The sequence below is a fragment of the Sus scrofa genome, unplaced genomic scaffold (assembly GCF_000003025.6).
Source record: "Sus scrofa isolate TJ Tabasco breed Duroc unplaced genomic scaffold, Sscrofa11.1 Contig1779, whole genome shotgun sequence".
Classification (NCBI taxonomy): domain Eukaryota; kingdom Metazoa; phylum Chordata; class Mammalia; order Artiodactyla; family Suidae; genus Sus; species Sus scrofa.
The window spans coordinates 20,897-40,167 of NW_018084948.1; the positions used below are offsets into that span (position 1 = coordinate 20,897).

The 19,271-nt window shown below is 37.3% G+C and overlaps 1 protein-coding gene across 1 annotated transcript; it reads left to right on the forward strand.

Moving 5' to 3' along the window:
* Positions 1 to 11,377: 11,377 nt before the first annotated feature.
* Positions 11,378 to 12,439, forward strand: LOC110258278 (putative olfactory receptor 5AK3). Its single transcript, XM_021081452.1, has one exon. The coding sequence runs from the start codon at positions 11,378 to 11,380 to the stop codon at positions 12,437 to 12,439; it is 1,062 nt and encodes a 353-aa protein (XP_020937111.1).
* Positions 12,440 to 19,271: the final 6,832 nt, after the last annotated feature.

The following is a 19,271-nucleotide window of genomic DNA, read 5'->3' on the forward strand; positions in this document are numbered from 1 at the left end:
AAACCAACTCAGTAAATGAAGCAAACTACCAGGGATGTCTTTATGGAAAACGTTTGTCTCTTTTTGTTACTATGGCTATCTAGGAATTGTTGTTGTTGTGATTGCTAATGTTATTTTCTCCTAGGAGTTTGAGGTCAGGAGTGTGTGTGTGTGTGTGTGCGTGCGTGTGTGTGTGAGAGAGAGAGAGAGAGAGAGAGAGAGAGACAGAAGACACATACAGCTAAGAGCATAGGACAATCATGAGCACTAAGGAGAGTAAGAGCAGAGAGTTGCCGTTTAACCCAGAGGAGGGTGAGCAATCCTTGCAGTGGATGCATGAGTGGTATTGCCATCAGTCCCCACCAGACAGACCACACGTTTCATCAGTTAACCATCAATATTGATATGACTGTTTACACAGATAACTGATTAATGAGGTCAAGGAAAAGGTCAGACTGTTGCCAAGAATATTGGAGCCGGGAGGCGGAAGATAAAACTCACCCACCACCACAGTGAAAGGGGAGTAAACATGACAGCATCTCAGAAGCATTCCAGGTAGAGTGGAAAAAAGTGGAACGGAGTCACCCTCGAAAACCTAAGCTAAATCACATGATTAGAGGTTTGGACCTTTCAGTTCCATCCCCCAACCTCCATGCAGGGGAGAGGGGCTTGAGATTGAGTTTAGTCACCAGTAGCCAATCAATCAAGCCTATGTAATGAAACCTCCACAAAAACCCAAAAGGACTAGTTTCGGAGCACTTCCAGGTTGATGAACATGTGGTGATTCAAGGAGAATGACATTCTGAAGGAAGGCATGGAAGCTCTATGCCCTTTCCCCATACCTTCCCCTATGCATCTCTTCCATCTAGCTGTTCCTGAGTTAAATACTTTTATAATAAACCAGTTGTCTGGTAAGAAATAAATGAATAAATAAAAATAGAACCTAGGCTAATACAACAATGGGGTCCTCATTATATCCCTACTTACTCATAAGTCCAAGTCCTAAAAAATACAGATGACAGCAGATGAAAGCCATAGCTTTACTTCTAACATTCTTAGGCAGATTGTGTGCTCACTTAACCCGAGCTGTCATCTCCAGTATCAAGTCATTCAAAAGTCAGTATATAGGACAGAATAACTCATTGTGAGACTAGCCCTAATCCACAACAAAAATAAAATTACATGTTCCTTTATTAAAATCCAATCAATTTCTTGATTGTTTAAAATTTATAATTTATTTAAAATGTATTTTAAAGTATACTTTATCTCTGTGTATTTCCAAATTAATTTTTAGATAAGTTATGTGAATCAAAAAGCAAAAGGAATTAAAGGTTTAGTCACTCTCTCCCTATTACTCAAAGGCAGCCACTCTTTTCTTTTTTTTTGAATTATTTTATTAAAGTGTAGTTTAAAGTGGTGGAATGTTAGGCTCAAGAGATTGGAGCTAAAGGCAAATATTTATATTCAAATTTTATATTTAGGCACCTTCAACTTTAATATCTGAGGTACTCGATGTTACACAGAACCCCAGCTTCATACATCTTTCCCTGACAAGTTTTGGCCATTCTCTGGTAGGACAAAAAGGGGGAAATTTAAGATTTCCCTCGCATCAACTTTTTATAGGCATGTAATAAAGACAGAGAAGGCAGTACATCACACGTTTTGTAGCAACCTTTAGGTGCTCTTCAGAATTGGCTCTCTGCTGAGGTATCTCCTGCCCTAGGAAGCAGGGTTAGGGGTTCTGTGAGCTATTTTGAGCTATGTAGGCTGTAATGCAACTCTCTAAAAGGAAGTGTAATGGGTAATTTTATATGTCAACTTGACTGAGCTAAGAGGTGCCCAGAAAGGTAGCAGAACATTCTTTCTGGGTGTGTCTGTGATATGTTTTAGGGTACAGGAAAAGTAAGCATGTACTCAGCAGGATACATGAACAGATAGTGTCAGAATGGCTGAGAAGTAGAAAAATAAACATTATCAAATACACAATTATAAAGCATTAATCAATTTGCTACAAGATTTTTCTTCTAACTAGGCAATAATAATAACAGCAAAGTGAAATGTGAAATATAAATGCAGCATATTCCTCAAAGTATGAAGTTATGTGAGAGATCTAAAATCTAAAGTACAGCAGGAGTTCCCGTCGTGGCGCAGTGGTTAATGAATCCGACTAGGAACCATGAGGTTGTGGGTTCGATCCCTGCCCTTGCTCAGTGGGTTAACGATCCGGCGTTGCCCTGAGCTGTGGTGTAGGTTGCAGACGCGGCTCGGATCCCGAGTTGCTGTGGCTCTGGCGTAGGCCGGTGGCTACAGCTCCGATTCAACCCCTAGCCTGGGAACCTCCATATGCCGAGGGAGCGGCCCAGGAAATAGCAACAACAACAACAAAAGACCAAAAAAAAATAAAAATAAAAAAAAATAAAGTACAGCAGCTAAGTGAGAGGTGCTTTCAAGAGATTTTCATGAAAAAGAAATGGAAAGGAGAAAGCTACCAGCCCCAAAACCTTTAAGAAACATTCATAGACCTGGTGAAATGATTCACTTCTGCATTGCAATAAACTAATAATCTATCAGGAAAAGTCTTCAAAATCACATTTAAAATTACATCAAAAAGAACAAAATACCTAGGCATAAACTTAATCAAGGAAGTTAAAGACCTATACTCTGAAAATTATAAGACACTAATGAAGGAAATTGAAGATGATACAAAGAAATTGAAAGATAGATCATGCTCTTGGATTGGAAAAATTAATGTTGTTAAAATAACCATGCTACCTAAAGCAATCTACAATTTAATGCAATCCCTATCACAAATACCCATGACATTTTTCACAGAATTAGAGAAGATAGTCCTAGAATGCATGTGGAACTAAAAAAGATCTTGAATTGCCAAAGCAATCTTGGGAAAAAAGAACAAAGCTGGAAGTATAACCCTCCCAGACTTCAGACTGTACTACAAAACTATAGCAATCAAAACAGCATGTTATTGGCACAAAAACAGACACAAACATCAGTGGAACAGAATAGACAACTCAGAAGTAAACCCCTGCACCTATGGCCAATTAATCTACCAAAAAATAGGCAAGAATGTATAATGGATAAAAGACTCTGTCTTCAATAAGTGGTGCAGGAAAACTGTATTGTTACATGTAAAACAATGAGATTAAGACATTTTTCTCACAACATATACAAAAATAAACTCAAAATGGATTAAAGATCTAAATGTAAGACCTGAAACCACAAAACTAGAAGAGAACTGAGGCAGAATATTCTTTGACATAAATCATAGCAATATTTTTTGAATCTCTCTCCTAAGGCAAAACAAATAAAAGCAAAAACAAGCAAGTTACATCTAATTAAATTTAAAAGCTTTTGCACAACATGGGAAACCACTGCTAAGACAAAAAGACAACCTAGGGGATGGAAGAAAATATTTGCAGATGATGTAATCGACAGGGGGCCAATATCCAAAGTATATAAACAGCTCATACAACTCAAGATCAAAAAAAAAAAAACCCATTAAAAATTGGGCAGAATACCTGAATAGACATTTTTCGAAAGAAGACATACAGATGGCTAATAGCCACGTGAAAAGATGTTCAACATCACTAATTAGAGATATCACAGTGAGATATCATCTCACACTTAAAGTCTACAAATAACAAATGTTGATGAGGATGTGGGGGAAAGGGGACTTTTGATGGGAATGTAAACTGATGTAGCCACTATGAAAAACTAAGAATAGAACTACCATAAAAGATCCAGAAATTCCACTCCTGGGTATATATCCAAAAAAAAAAAAGCAAACAGCCAAAAACTAAAAACAAAAGCACTACTTTGAAAGATATACATACCTGAATGTTCATAGAGCCTTGCTCACAATACCTAAGATATGGAAGCAACCCAAGTGTCCATCCATAAATGAGGGAATAAAGAAGATATTACACACACACACACACACACACAGGATTATTACTCAGCCATAAATAAATAATAAAATTTGCCATTTACAATGACATGTATGGACCTGGAGGGTATTATGCTAAGTGTAATAAGTCAGACAGAAAAAGGCAAATAGTGTATGTTTCTACTTATATGTGGGACCTTAAAAATAAAACAAACAATGAATATAAATAACAAGATAGAAACAGCCTTACAGATACAGAGAACAAACTAGTGGTTACCCATCAGGAAAGGGCCGTTGAGAGAGTCAAGATAGGGGAAGGGGATTAAGAGGTACAAACCCAGTAGGTGTAAAATAAATAGGATACAAGGATGTAATGTACAGTACAGGGAATAAAGCTAATATTTTATAATAACTTTAAATGGAGTATAATTATAAAAATATTGAATCACTATGTTGTATACCTGAAACTAGTGTAATATTGTAAATCAACTATACTTTAACTTTAAAAAAGAGTCCTTGTTTTAGGGACCCAAAGTAAGCTGTGTTTTCTTTTACTTGCGGTTGAACACATTCCTACTTGAGACCCTGGTTATGCAATAAGTAATGCCGAATGCCAGTTAAACAGCTGTTGACCATAACTCTCCTTCATATGTTTGTTTGTTAATCAAAGAGCTACAGACTCATTGAATATAGCTTTCTCCTTTCATACTTATTCAGTGAAAGGCTTAACCCTAGCAGACGTTAGCCAAACACAACTTGAAGTCTATTATTCCACAGAATTTTTTTTTACCAGAAATATTTTTATGTCATAAAGTGCAACTGGAAAAAAAGATGATTTTTATTGAGGGATATCTTTTTAAGTATATAAACTTTTAGGAAAAAAAGAAAGACGGAATCAAGATTAACTTTTTTCTTCAAATAAATAAAAATGGTAAATATGATAATATAAAATATGTTTAAATGGTAGTAGCTCTGTCACACTAGGGAGGGACCATGTGTCCTTAAATTTAATTAGCTTTGGATTTTGTTTTTCAGAAAGTCATCTCTTTCACTAATTATGGTGACAAATATAATTATCTAGACAAAGCATAGGTCCCTGGATGTAAGAAAAAATGCTCCATCACATTCATAACAATGGAGAAAAGGGAATTATTCTACAGCAAGGCGAGTCTAAAAAACCTACAATAAATAAATAAGTAATAAATAAATTTAAATTTTCTTCAGCAGAACATAGTGAATGCTATTTTTTTTTTCATTTCCATCTTAGTCCCTGGAAGCTAGGATTCTCAAGAGAGTGAGTATTGATCCCTTAGGTCCCAACTATAAATTCCCCAGATAGAAGGAACCACACACACAGACACTGTGGGCAGTCAGCCTGTACCAGTTGCAGAAAGACAAGCTGGAGGCAAGCCTGGTGTAAGTTCAACATCCAAATCCCATTTTTCACACCAGCCATGAATCATCCCAGAGTGGGCTGGAAATGGTGAAGCAAAAGGGTTAGAGCCTAAGGTCTCATACGTTTCACCCGCTCCCCCAGAAAACCAGATCAGTTCATCCCTGGTGACCTAACAGAAATGGAGTAAGAAAGTGGAATTAGACTGTGCATTGCCTGGGAAGAATGTGACTGAATGGATATTGTACAATTGGATGAATGAATGAGTCTGCATCTTGTGGCTTTCATGCATTATTTGCACAAGTTATTATGACCTTTGGTGAGTTCCCATTCAACGCCTAGCCCTGTGCTGGCAAGTTTGCAGAAGACACAGCCCTTGAACTTTACATCACTCCCAAGCAGTCTTTACTTCTTTCCCTACCTCTTCTTTTTTAAAAATGTTAAGCTATCTTAACTACCTGCAAGAAAATGAACCCCAAACTCACTCTTTGTCTACTTTAAATGTCACATTTGCAACACGGCATTATGTGTGTATAGGTGCACAGATAACATTTTGAATATTAAATATTCCTGATTATTGCACTAATTGCAAAAATCAAGCTATTTTTCAAAGAAAATAAGTTTATTAGTTTAAAGATTTGTCTCTCTCCTACTCCCGTGCCCACGGATAACCATTAAAACCTTAGTGTGACTCCTTCCTGAGCTTTTCCACACACTGAGAAGGAAAATGAGAAAAAGAGAGTGGGAGTGAAAGAAACTTTTATTTTTAAGAATCCACACTCTATGTATTATTCTGAGACTTGGTATGTTCATTGACAATATGACAAGAGCACCTTTCCATAAAAGTATTCATTTATCTCATACTTTTTGGACCGTGTATTGACCCATAATGTGAATCTACTCTGACTTTATGTAACATTTTTTTTTAATTTTTGCATTTATAAACAGTGCTACTACAAAAATCATGACCTTCTAGGTAATTCTGTGATCCTCATTTTATAGAGGACAGAACTGAAGGTGAAAGGAGTTACATCCTTTGTCTCTATGAGGTGGTAAGACCAAAATTCAAACCGAGGTCTGCCTGTTGCCTTTCCACTGCACATCGTGTGCGTGTGTGTGTGTGTGTGTGTGTCCTTGTTTATATGGGACGAATTTATCTATAATATGTCCCATGATGGAAATTCTTAACCATAGGAAGGCATATATTTAATTTTACTACTATTTCCAAATTTGTCTCTAACATGACTGTGGCTAATTTACTTTCCCACCAGAAATATGTGAGTCCCCATGGCTCAACTTTCCCACCAAAACTTTGCATTTTAGATTTAGGAAGGTAAGATTGTATTTCAATGCAATCTGATTACTACTCAATTATCTGATTACTAGTGAGTTGTGTATATTTTTATATCTCTGTTGACCATTTAGGTTTTTTCTTCTATAATAACTCTGTGTACGTCTTTTGTGAGTTTTTCCACTGGGTATTACATGTATACTGGTTACTAATCCCTTACATGTGTATTTGTTACAAACAAAATTACCCGAGTAAATTTCCAGTGAGTATCTAGTCTTTCTTTTTATTTTATAATATTGGTATTCTTAATTTAAATATAGTTCAATTCGGTGTTTTATGATTCTTGCATTCATGTCTTGTTTAAATTTTGTTGTTTTCCTCTCAAAGCTTTACAATATAAGTCTTTAATGCATTTGGAATGAATCTTTATAAAATGTAAAGTATAAATACTAATTTTTTTTGGCTGCTCCAGCAGCATGTGGAATTCCCAGGCCAAGGACTGAAACCATGCCACAGCAGCAACCCAAGCTGCTGGAGTGACAGCATTGGATCCTTAACCAGCTGTGCCACAAGGGAACTCCTACAATATTATTTTTAATATGTAAAAGCCCTAATAGCTCCATAGTGTTTATTGGGCTATCTTTCATTGATGTACATGCTACCGTTTTCATATACCAAGCTTCCAAAGACTTATGCATCTGTTTTTGGTATCTTTTTCTCACTTCCATTGATCCGTTTCTCCACCCTGACACCACACTGACTTTATTAGTATTACTTTATAAGATGTTTTTATTTCCCATAGGATAGGTTCTCACCTGGTTTCCCTTTAAAATTGTCTTAGGTATTTTTAGCTCTTTTCTCTTCCATGTAAAATTTAAAATAAGTCTGTCAGGGTGAACATAAAATTCTCTTAAGCATTCTATTGGAAGTACATTGAATATGTAGGGGAAAAAACCGAACGTTAACAATATTGAGTTCCTCTTCACGATCTTGGTTTATGCTTCAGTCTTCTTCAAGCATTCGAATAAAGTCTTACTTACTCTACAATGGTCATGAACATTCTTAGATTCACATCTAGCTACTTTTATTCTGGTTCTTATAAATTAAAATTTTTCAAACTCTTTCAAAATTGTTGCTGGAGAACAGAAATCCAATTGATTATTAAACTACTATCAAGTAACTTTACTAGGCTCACTAAGAATTTCTCTCTCAGTTCGCTAGGGTTTTCTATAAAGATTTTACATTCCCTAAAAATAATAATAGTTGCGTTCTTCCTTAAAAATCACTTTAGGAGTTCCCGTCGTGGCGCAGTGGTTAACATATCCGACTAGGAACCATGAGGGTGCGGGTTCGGTCCCTGCCCTTGCTCAGTGGGTTAACGATCCGGCGTTGCCATGAGCTGTGGTGTAGGTTGCAGACGCGGCTCGGATCCCGCGTTGCTGTGGCTCTGGCATAGGCCGGTGGCTACAGCTCCAATTCGACCCCTAGCCTGGGAACCTCCATATGCCGCGGGAGCGGCCCAAAAAATAGCAAAAAGACCAAAAAAAATCACTTTACATTTTATTTTATTTGTATGTCCTTTATCCTGGCTAGGACTTCCAGAAAAACATTGAATACATTCAATCATAACATGCATCCTTGTCTTATTCCTTAATTTACAGGCATTGCTTCTCATGATATATTAGTAACTATAATGTTTACTCCAGCAATATGTTAGATAATCTGTACCACATTATATGTAGTTCCCAACTATTTCCAGTTTTGATCTGTTCTGTCATGAAAGTTTATTGAGTTTTTCCAAATAATTGTGGCTTTCTACTGAGATAATCATGTGACATTTTCCTTTAAAATATTAATATGGCAAATTATATCCATAAAATTTCCAGCATTAAAAAAATACTTTCATTTTGGGATAAATATAACTTAGTCTTGATTACTGGTGGAAAATAATTTTTTCCCTGCTACCGATGTTTCTTTCCTACAAAAGGAGCTCATTTTGTGGAATCATGGCCATCCTGTTCCCATTCTATTCACTCAGTTCCTAGAAGGGTGCAGTGACATATCTGATTGGTACATCTACATCTGCTCCGCCCTTATCCTCAGGAGCAGCCGGCATGCTGAAGCCCTTGTCCCCCTGCATCTCAGAGGGGCTTCCCCACAGTGTGCAAGAGGCGTGCCCCCGTCACTGCCACCAACACTGGGTAGATAAGGTTGTCTACTCAGGGTGTTCACTGGGCACAAGTAACCTGACTAAGAAAGTCTTCCTACAGGTGTCTGAAGGTGACATAAGATCTCTGTATATACACTTTTTTTATTTCTCGACTTGTTCAAATCCAGGGAAAGGAAGAAAATGGCTATTTACAAGACCCTCTTTGAGACCTTAGTAATTGTTTAACACATGATGGATTTGGTTGATGAATGCATGTTTTTAAGCTTTTTGCATCTATATTCATAAAGGAGATTTGTTCCAGAGTTCCCATCACGGCTCAGTGGTTAACGAATCCGACTAGGAACCAGGAGGTTGCGGGTTTGATCTCTGGCCTTGCTCAGTGAGTTAACGATCCAGCGTTGCCGTGAGCTGTGGTGTGGATTGCAGACACAGCTAGGATCTCGCATTGCTGTGGCTCTGGAGTAAGCCGGTGGCTACAGCTCCGATTAGACCCCTAGCCTGGGAACCTCCAAGAAATGCCAAAAAGACAAAAAAAAAAAAAAGGGGGGGGAGATTTGTTCCAATGTTTTTCTCATATTTGATTATTTTGGCTTCAGTGTTACAGTGATGTGAATTAGAGAATGTTCTTTACTGAGATTTTTAGGAAAATTTATATAATATTAGAATGAATTAGTCCATAAATATTTGGTATAACTTTCCTATAACATAATTGGGCCAAATGTTTGTGAGAGTAAATTTTAAAATAACTAGCAAAACTCTTCAATTAGTTTGAAATATTTGAATATTTCACATGCAAATACACATACCAATTACTATCACTCTCTATCCAATTAGTCTGCTTCTTTCTGAAAATAAAATTTAGTAAACACAAAGTAACTATTTTCAAATTATATGTATATATAGAATATTGTGGTTCAAAACATGTACCAGCAACTCAGTATAAGGAAAATAAGTTTTGTTATTACGTTTGACTCTCCTGGGTCAAACAAGCTAAAGGAAGGAATGAACTTTATTTAATTTCTTTTAAAAAAATAAAGTATAAGGCAAAAAAATGATGAATTATTATTTCAAATTTAAGGATTTCTGGTCTGTGAAGAACACCAAACATAAAGTTAATGAATAACAGAATGTGAGAAAATCTTTGTCAAGTCAATATCAAATATTCAAATCTAGATTTTTTTTAAAAGAGCAACCCTAAATTAACTCATAGAAACATTGGGAAAAAAATGAAGTCAATTTTTTACAGAAAAATAGAATAGCAAAATTTTAAGAATATTAGACAATGATCAGATTTATTTCTAGTTAGGGAAAGAAAGAAATAAAAATTAGATATCACTTTACACTTATTTTTCTGACCAAAAAATATTAGGAAAACACCAATGTTCACTAGAAAGTGAGGACATGGGAACCCCATACACAATTAGTAGGAGTGTACACTGGCACACTCATTAAGGAAAGTTATCTGGAAAAACTTGTTAAATGTGTGCAAACCCTCAGACTCAAAATTTTTGTCCCTAGTAATATGCCCCAGAAAAGTTTCCACAGTGAGTTATATGTAATGGAAACAAGTTGTAACTAACCTACTATCTATCCATCACTAGGAAAGCACATATAGAAATTAGGATGCATGGACACCATAGAGCAGTGCTACTCAGTGTGGGGTCCATGAACCAGCATCAGTCCTTGGACTCTCTGTTTCCACTCTATGATGAGATAACTCTGAAAGTAACACTGAACATTTCAAAGTATAATAGAACTTTGCTGAGAATTTTTATTGCATTTTGCAAATATTGGTCTACAGCAGATTGGAAATTCCACAACAAAATGTTCCTTTCCCATAGACCCTTTGAGAAACACAATAAAAGATTCTGCCTGGGTATGAGTCTGTGATGGCCAGAGTAGAATTAATAAGGAGACAAAAAGAATAGGATGAGAATATGGAGATAAATTATAGGAAGATAATAGAACTCTGTGGGTAAGTCAAGATTTTCATATACAACAATTTACATTTATGTAAATTACGGTGTGTTAATTGAAATGTATAAAGTGTAATTTTAAAGTGAGTTTTTATATGTTCCCTAACCTATATATTTATGAAATGCCAATCATTTTGCACAAGAGAACACAGCTGCTGGTCCATGGCAATTTCCCCACACTGTTTATCAAGTCCTCTAAGTTAGGCAGCAAGCTTCAGCCCCCTGCATGTTTGCTTTTAAGATCCAAGTTAATTATGTCATAGAAAGTATCTTGAGTCCACTACAATACCACATTTTATACCATTTTTAGATCGAAAATTAATTAGAAAATCACAATGGTCTTAGCTTTCTTTTTTTTTTTTTTTCCCTTAGTGCCGCATGTGGCATATAGAAGTTCCCAGGCTAGGGGTCCAATCAGAGCTGCAGCTGCCGAGCTATGCCACAGTGACAGCAAAGCCAATTCTGAGCCGCATCTGCAACCTAACACTGCAGCTTGCAGCAATGCCAGATCCTTAACCCACACAGCAAGGCGGGGGATTGAACCCATATCCTCATGGGTATTAGTCAGGTTCTTAACCTGCTGAGACACAATGGAAACTCCAGCTCTTAGCGTTCTGTGTTCTGCCTTTACAACTTTTCAGCTGATATTTCATCTTTGCCACCCATGGAACAAAACAATGGCACCGAAGTGAAGGAATTCATTCTCCTGGGATTTGCTGGTCAACACAGGTCTTGGCTTGTCCTCTTCATAGTGTTTCTGGTGATCTATGTGGTCACCCTGGTGGGTAACATTGGCATGATCCTGCTCATCAAGATTGAAGCTTCCCTTCACACCCCCATGTACTTTTTCCTCCAAAACTTGGCTTTTGTTGATGTCTGCTATGCTACTGCTATCACTCCCAAGGTGTTGCAGAATTTGATGAGTACAGAAAAATCCATCTCATTCATAGGATGCATGGTGCAATTACTTGTCTATGGTACTTTTGTAACAAGTGATTGCTACATCTTGGCTGCAATGGCAGTGGACCGCTATGTGGCCATCTGTAACCCACTCCGCTATCCAACAGTCATGTCCCAGAGAGTCTGCATTCAACTCTTGATTGTCTCATACCTCATAGGTTTCCTAAATACCTCTGTGCATGTAAGTTTCATTCTCCCCCTGAACTTTTGCAAATCCAATAAAATTAACCACTTTTTCTGTGATGCACCCCCAATTCTTGCCCTCTCGTGCTCCAGTATTTATTTTAACGTCATGCTAATTGCAGCCTTTGTGGGGTTTAACTTGACGTGCACTGTGTCGGTCGTCATCTTTTCCTACATATTCATCCTGGCTGCCATCCTGAAGATCTCTTCTGCTGCAGGGAGGAAAAAAGCCTTCTCCACGTGTGCCTCCCACCTGACAGCAGTCACCCTTTTCTATGGAACTCTGTCATACATGTATCTGCACCATCGCACCCTAGAGTCTCAAGAGCAAGAAAAACTGGCTTCCGTGTTTTATGGGATTGTGATCCCCATGTTAAACCCCCTCATCTACAGCCTGAGAAACCAAGATGTGAGAGAAGCTCTGAAAGGGGTTGGAAAGAAGTATTTCTATTTCGAACTTTGGTTTCTAACTCAACATGGTTTGACAGGCAGACCAACATTTCTGTCTTATTTCTCAACAGCAGAAGATGTAGCAAACGTTCATGAGATACAGTCATTCCTTAGTTGTATCAGCAGCACCTGAAAAATAATGAAAACATCGCAAATGATTAAATGAGCTTCTAACTCATGTGTATCTTAAAATATTGAAAGAATTTTGGTATTTCTTTTGTACGTTTTGAGGAGCCCTCTTCAAATACTCCACATTAAAAAGGGAAGGAAAATTAAGGAGAAATGTATAATTGATATTGTATAAATACCTCTACTAGTGAGAGTATAAGGAATCACTAGGATAAAAACATTTTAACCTTCTCCTAAGAGTTACTGTTACTCTGTAATTTTTTATTAAAGTAGCCAAGCTACTTTATTATTGTAAAAAAATATTTTTGGAAAGAGCCATCTCCTTGGAGAAAACGTGCAGTAAAGAAGAGGAGGAGAAAAGGACCTTCGAGTGAATCTCCATAAATTTGGGGACATTTGACGTCAATATCCCTCCTTTCTGATGTATCCCATAAACAATTAGGAAATTGACACTGGAGTCAAGAAGACATACCACTTTTCTCTCTGGTAGTTATAACTTGAATCTCCAGATAAATCCCCTTGCAGATGTACTTAAGAAAATAAAATCCAATAAAAAAGTTGGTGCTATAAAGTAGACTCATTTATCCAGAAGTGTTCCATTATACCTCTCAAATTCCAAGAATGAAGAAAAATGCAGGAGTCTAGTCTTATTTCTAGAAGTCAACTAAGGGCTCAAACCCTTGTTGCCTTGCCATTTGGATTTTTAAAAGAATAAGAGGGAGTTCCCTCGTGGCCTAGTGGTTTCAGGATCCAGCATTGTCACTGCTGTGGCAGAGGTTCAGTCCCTGGCCCAGGAACTTCTGCATGCTGTGGGTGGGGCCAAAAAAAAAAGAAGAAGGAAAGATCAAACACACAGTCATTCTGTGCACAGGCAGCATAAACAAAATGACTGACATCACATATTTCATTTCTCCTCCCAGTCCTACTAGTCAGTTAAACCGTAGGGAGAAGTTATTTGGAGAGCTGATGGGATAAGAGTTAACCATCTTTCCCAACAAGTTAACCATCATAACCCAGATAATACCAAGAGAAATCAGATGGCACCAGCCCGTGCAGCAGGGTGCATTCCAGGAATCTCCAAATTAGGAAACTCTGATATTATATCAAGTTACTGGTGACCTGCCCATATTTCCCTTATGTAGAGAGAAACTGTTCTGCTCTAGCATATGAGCAGATCCTCTTCTAAGAAGGAAGAACTTACTACTCTAAAACATCATCCGAGAGGGATACACCTCTGTTTTACTGTGCTGATATGTCACCTTATACAAACATCCTTATATTAATGTTTATTAATGCCTTTTCTCAGAGGAACTGGGCTGTGCAGAAAGGTAAAATAATCGTGAAGAATATGTGTACATAATAATGTTTTAATATTCATAGAGTGGAAAAAACAGAAATACATGAACAAAAGAAACACAATAGTAACAGTAAGTGTAAACCCATCTCTTCCAATCCGTGACAGATGAAATTGAGGAAAAAATTAAGAAGGATATTTATAGGAAAACATTGAGGATATTCCTTTTAAAGTCAAGAATAAGGAAAAGATGGAGTTCCTGTCGTGGCTCAGTGGTTAACGAATCCGACTAGGAACCATGAGGTTGCACGTTCAATCCCTGGCCTTGCTCAGTGGGTTAAGGATCCGGTGTTGCCGTGAGCTGTGGTATCGGTTGCAGACATGGCTCAGATCCCGCGTTGCTGTGGCTCTGGTGTAGGCCGGCGGCTACAGCTCCGATTAGACCCCTAGCCTGGGAACCTCCATATGCCGCAGGAGCGGCCCTAGAAAAGGCAAAAGACCAAAAAAAAAAAAAAAAAAAGAATAAGGAAAAGATGGCCTTAATCAAAATTATTCTTTGGCTATTGTGAATAATTCTGCAATGAACATGCAGGTGCATGTGTCTTTTTTAAGGAAAGTTTTGTCCAGATATATGCCCAAGAGTGGGATTGCTGGGTCATATGGTAGTTCTATGAAGTTTTCTAAGGTACCTCCGTACTGTTTTCCACAGTGGTCGTACCAGCTTATATTCCCACCAACAGTGCTGGAGGGTTCCCTTTTCTCCACACTCCCCCCAGAATTTGTTATTCATGTGTTACAAAGGATGGCCATTCTGACTGTGGTGAGGTGGTGTCTAATGATAATTTTGGTTTGCATATCTCTAATTACCTACTCAGCCATAAAAAAGAACAAAATAATGCCATTTGCAGCAACACGGATGGAACTAGAGACTCTCATACTGAGTGAAGTCAGAAAGAGAAAGACAAATATCATATGATATCACATATCTGGAATCTAATGTATGGCACAAAGGAACCTTTCCACAGAAAAGAAAATCATGGACCTGGAGTATGATTGTGGTGGCCAAGGGGGAAGGGGAGGGAGTAGGATGGACTGGGAGCTTGGCGTTAACAGATGCAGACTGCTGCCTTTGGAATGGATTAGCAATGAGATCCTGCTGTGTAGCACTGGGAACTCTGTCTAGACACTTATGATGGAACACGTAATGTGAGAAAAAAGAATGTATACATGTATGTGTAACTGGGTCAACATCCTGTACAGTAGAAAAAAATAAAAGGTAAAAAATTAAAATTAAAATTAAAAAAATAAAACCACGCGAAGATTTAAAAAACAAAGTATAGTTGATTCACAATATTTCTTCGATTTCTGTTGTACAACAGAGTGACCCAATCACACCCAGTTCCCTTCACTGTACAGCAGGACCCCATTGCCCATCCATTCTAGATGTTACAGTTTGTATCTGTCAACCCCAAAATGCCCACCCATCTCACTCCCTACCCACTGCTCCCTTCCCTCCAACCCGGAAATCTGCTCACCATGTCCATGAGTCTGTTTCTGTTTTGAACATAGGATCACCTGTGCCGTATATTAGATTTCAGATATGTGATATCATATGGTATTTGTCTTTCTCTTTCTGAATTACTTCACTTAGTATGAGAATCTCTAGTTCCATCCATGTTGCTGCAAATGACATTATTTTGTTCTTTTTTATGGCTAAGTAGTTTTCCATTGGATATATATACCACGTCTCTTAATCCACTCATCTGTTGATGGACATTTAGGTTGTTTCCATGTCTTAGCTACTGTGAATAGTGCTTCCATGAACATTGGTGTGCATTTATCTTTTTGAATGAAAGTTTTGTCTGGATATGTGCACAGGAGTGGGATTGCTGGATGATAGAGTAGTTCTGTTATTAGTTTTCTGAGGAATCTCCATACTGATTTCCATGGTGGTTGTGCCAATTTGCACTCCCACCAACAGTGAAGGATGGTTCCTTTTTCTCCACACCCTCTCCAGCATTTGTTATTCATAGACTTGTTAATGATGGCCAATCAGACCAGTGTGAGGTGATACCTCATTGTAGTTTGACTTGCATTTCTCTAATAATTAGTGATGTTGAACATTTTTCCATCAGCCTGTTGGCTATTCATGTGTCTTCTTCAGAGAAATGTCTATTTAGGTCTTCTGCCCATTTTTCAGTTGAGTTGTTTGGTTTTTTATTGTTGAGTTGTATGAGTTGTTTACATATTTTGGAGATTAGGTCTTTGTCTGTTGCATCATTTGCAAAGATTTTCTCCCATTCCTTGGGTTATCTTATTGATTTTTTAATGGTTCCCTTTGCTGTTCAAAAGCTTTTAGGTCCCATGGGTTTATTTGGGGGTTTTTTGGTCATTATTCTAGGAGGTGGATCATATAAGATGTTGCAGTGATTTGGGTCAGAGAGTGTTCTCCCTATGTTTTCTTCTAGGAATTTTATAGTATCTGGCCTTATATTTAGGTGTTTAATCCATTTGGAGTTTAGTTTTGTGCATTGTGTTAGCGAATGTTCCAATTTAATTATTTTGCATGTATCTTTCCACTTTTCCCAGAACCACTTATTTAAGAGACTCTTCTTCCACTCTATGTTCTTGCCTCCGTTGTCATGGATTAGTTGACCAAAGGTGCTTGGGTAAAGTACCAAGCCAATTCCATGATGAAGTGATTGAATTTTTTTTTAAAGTGGTGCTGGACTGAATAGCCAGGGAGATAAATCCCAACTTTTAGCTTATACTATACACAAAAACTAACTTGAAAAATGTTGTGTATACCTAATACATATTACATACAAATTGTAAATGCTAAAACTAAAAATTTCTAAAAGAAAGTTTCTAGAAGACAAATCTCATGACCTTAATAGTGAAGATTTCTTAGATAGGAAACCAGAATACAAACCATGTAATTAAAAATTGAAGTATTTACTTTATTAAAATTTAAAACTTCTGCTTTTCTAAAAACATCAGGAAGTAAAAAGATATAACACAGACTGGGGGGGAAATTATATATATATATATAATATTATACATATAATATACATATATTATATATATATAATATTATACATATAATATACATATATTATATATATTTATAATATTATACATATAATATACATATATTATATATATATATAATGACATAAACTTTCTGTTCAGAATATATAAAGAACATTTACAACCCAACAATAAAACTGTTCATTTTGGAGTTCCCGTCGTGGCTCAGGGGAAACAAATCTGACTAGGATTAGGATGCAGGTTAAATCCCCAGCCTCACTCAGTGGGTGCAGGATCTGGCATTGCCATCAGCTGTGGTGTAGGTCTCAGACACAGCTCAGATCTGGCATTTCTGTGGCTGTGGCTGGCAGCGGTAGCTCCAATTCGACCCCTAGCCTGGGATCCTCCATGTGCCATGGGTGTGCCCTTAAAAAAAGGAACAAAAAAAAAACTGTTCATTTTAAAATGGGAAAGCGGTAACAGTGAAAATCTCAGAATAAGTTCCTCTGAAAATTCATTCCTTCATAAAAGCAACTAGAACACTGGGATGTGCTGCACACATGCACACACATACAAACACGCACATCACAATCATCTTTTTTAGCCTCTGGAAGTTAAACAGACTTGCAGAAATCCAGGGAGCATCTATTCAGAAAACACAATTGAGTCTTAGTAAGAATGCCAAGCTTTGGGGTGCTTTAATGTGCCCTATCCTCATCCGTCCCCTCCCCATCTCCACAGAAACCCTAAAAACCAAAAGTTGGCAATCAGGTTGAAAAGCAGTAGCCTGGCAGCCAGCTGGAACAGACCAGTTTGGGAGCACCTTCAAAGCCTCATTCGCAGAGAATTGTCATCCTTTGGCCCATGTAGTGGTTCTCTGGAAGGTCCTGTTTGCAAGGCTGTCAATATTTGTCCAAAGCTCACTCAGTCCAAAGAGCCTGTTTTCTGAGGTCATTTGTCAAAAACAGTCACAGGTCAATTAATTGTCGAACATCACAGCTGCTTATGGATGGAGGTAAGAGTTGAAGCAAACAATAGGCAGACCAAAAAGCTTAAAAAAAACCTCATGAACAAAATATCCATAAGGATGTTGAAAATGTCCAATATACTCTTGAGAATATAGAAAACAAAGAGCAACAGTAGGGGTATATTCAAAATTGAACTAAGAAATCCTTAAGCATTCACTTTGGCCAATCTTGAGGCTATACTCAAGCAGGAAGTGAAGGCTAAGGTGATATTGTAATCTGCCTGACTGAGCATTGAAATCTTACCCCAAAACACTCAGAGGCCCTTAGCAAAGACTAATTGACTTGTGGGTTCCAGACGTTTTCAAATCACTAGCTAACTGCTAAGCTAACTGAGCAGAAACTTCAGTGGCTGCATATGAGAAGGAATACACACTTTACAGAATTAACTCAGAAAAGTCACTATTCAAGCTATCAGCAGCAGCAATAACAACATCACAATAATGAATGCTGGGGAAAAGGATAATCTGATTTTCTGATATGCCACGTTATATCGTTTGAAAAGTTCATTTTTCAACAACAGAAAAGAAAGGTTGTGAGTCATGCAAGGAAAGAATAAACTATGACCCAGGTGCAGAGGGGAAAAAAAAGCAGTCAATAGAAAATGTCCCTGAAAAGCACAGACTTTAGAATTAGTAGATAAGTCTTTAAATAAGCTATTTTGAATATGTCTCAAAACACTTCTTAAAATTTCTAAAGTACTAAAGGAAACTGGGAGAGTATATTTCACCAAAAGGAGAATATCAATTAAAAATAGAAACTATTTTTAAACAGTAGAAATGCTAGAGTTAAAAAGTAAAGGAACTGAAATGAAAATTTCACTAGAGAGCATCACCAGCAGATGTGAGCAAATAGAAGAAAGAATCAGTTAACTTGCAGCTAGATTGAGATTATCTAGTCTAAAGATTAAAAAAAAATTAAAAGAATGAAGAAAAATAGCCAGGCCCTGAGACGTCAGTAGAACACCATCAAGCATACCAAAATATACATAATGGGAGTCCCAGAAGGAAAGTACAGAAAGAGACAGAAAAATCACTTTAAGGTGTATTGGCTGAAAACTTCCCAAATATGAAAACATTCATCTATACAGCCAAAAGACTCAATGAAGTACAAATAGAAGTGAAAAGAGATTCATTCCTGGACAATATATGACCTAACTGCCAGAGGCCAAGGACCAAGAAAGAATCTTGACAGCAGCAAGAGAGGAGTGACCCATCCCATAAAAGTGTTCTCAAAACTATCAACAGCCAACTTATCTTTAGAAATCATATAGGCCATAAATCTATAGGGGTGACATATTTAAAGTGTTGAAAGGAAAAAATTATCAAAAATTACATTGAGTAATTCTCTTTCAAAAATGAAGGAGAAACAAAGATTTTCCAAGATAAACATAAACTAATGAAGTTAGTTACAAGTAGACTTGTCCTGCAAGAAATGCTAAAGGGGATCATTCAGGCTGATACAGAAGGACAACAGACGACAGTAAA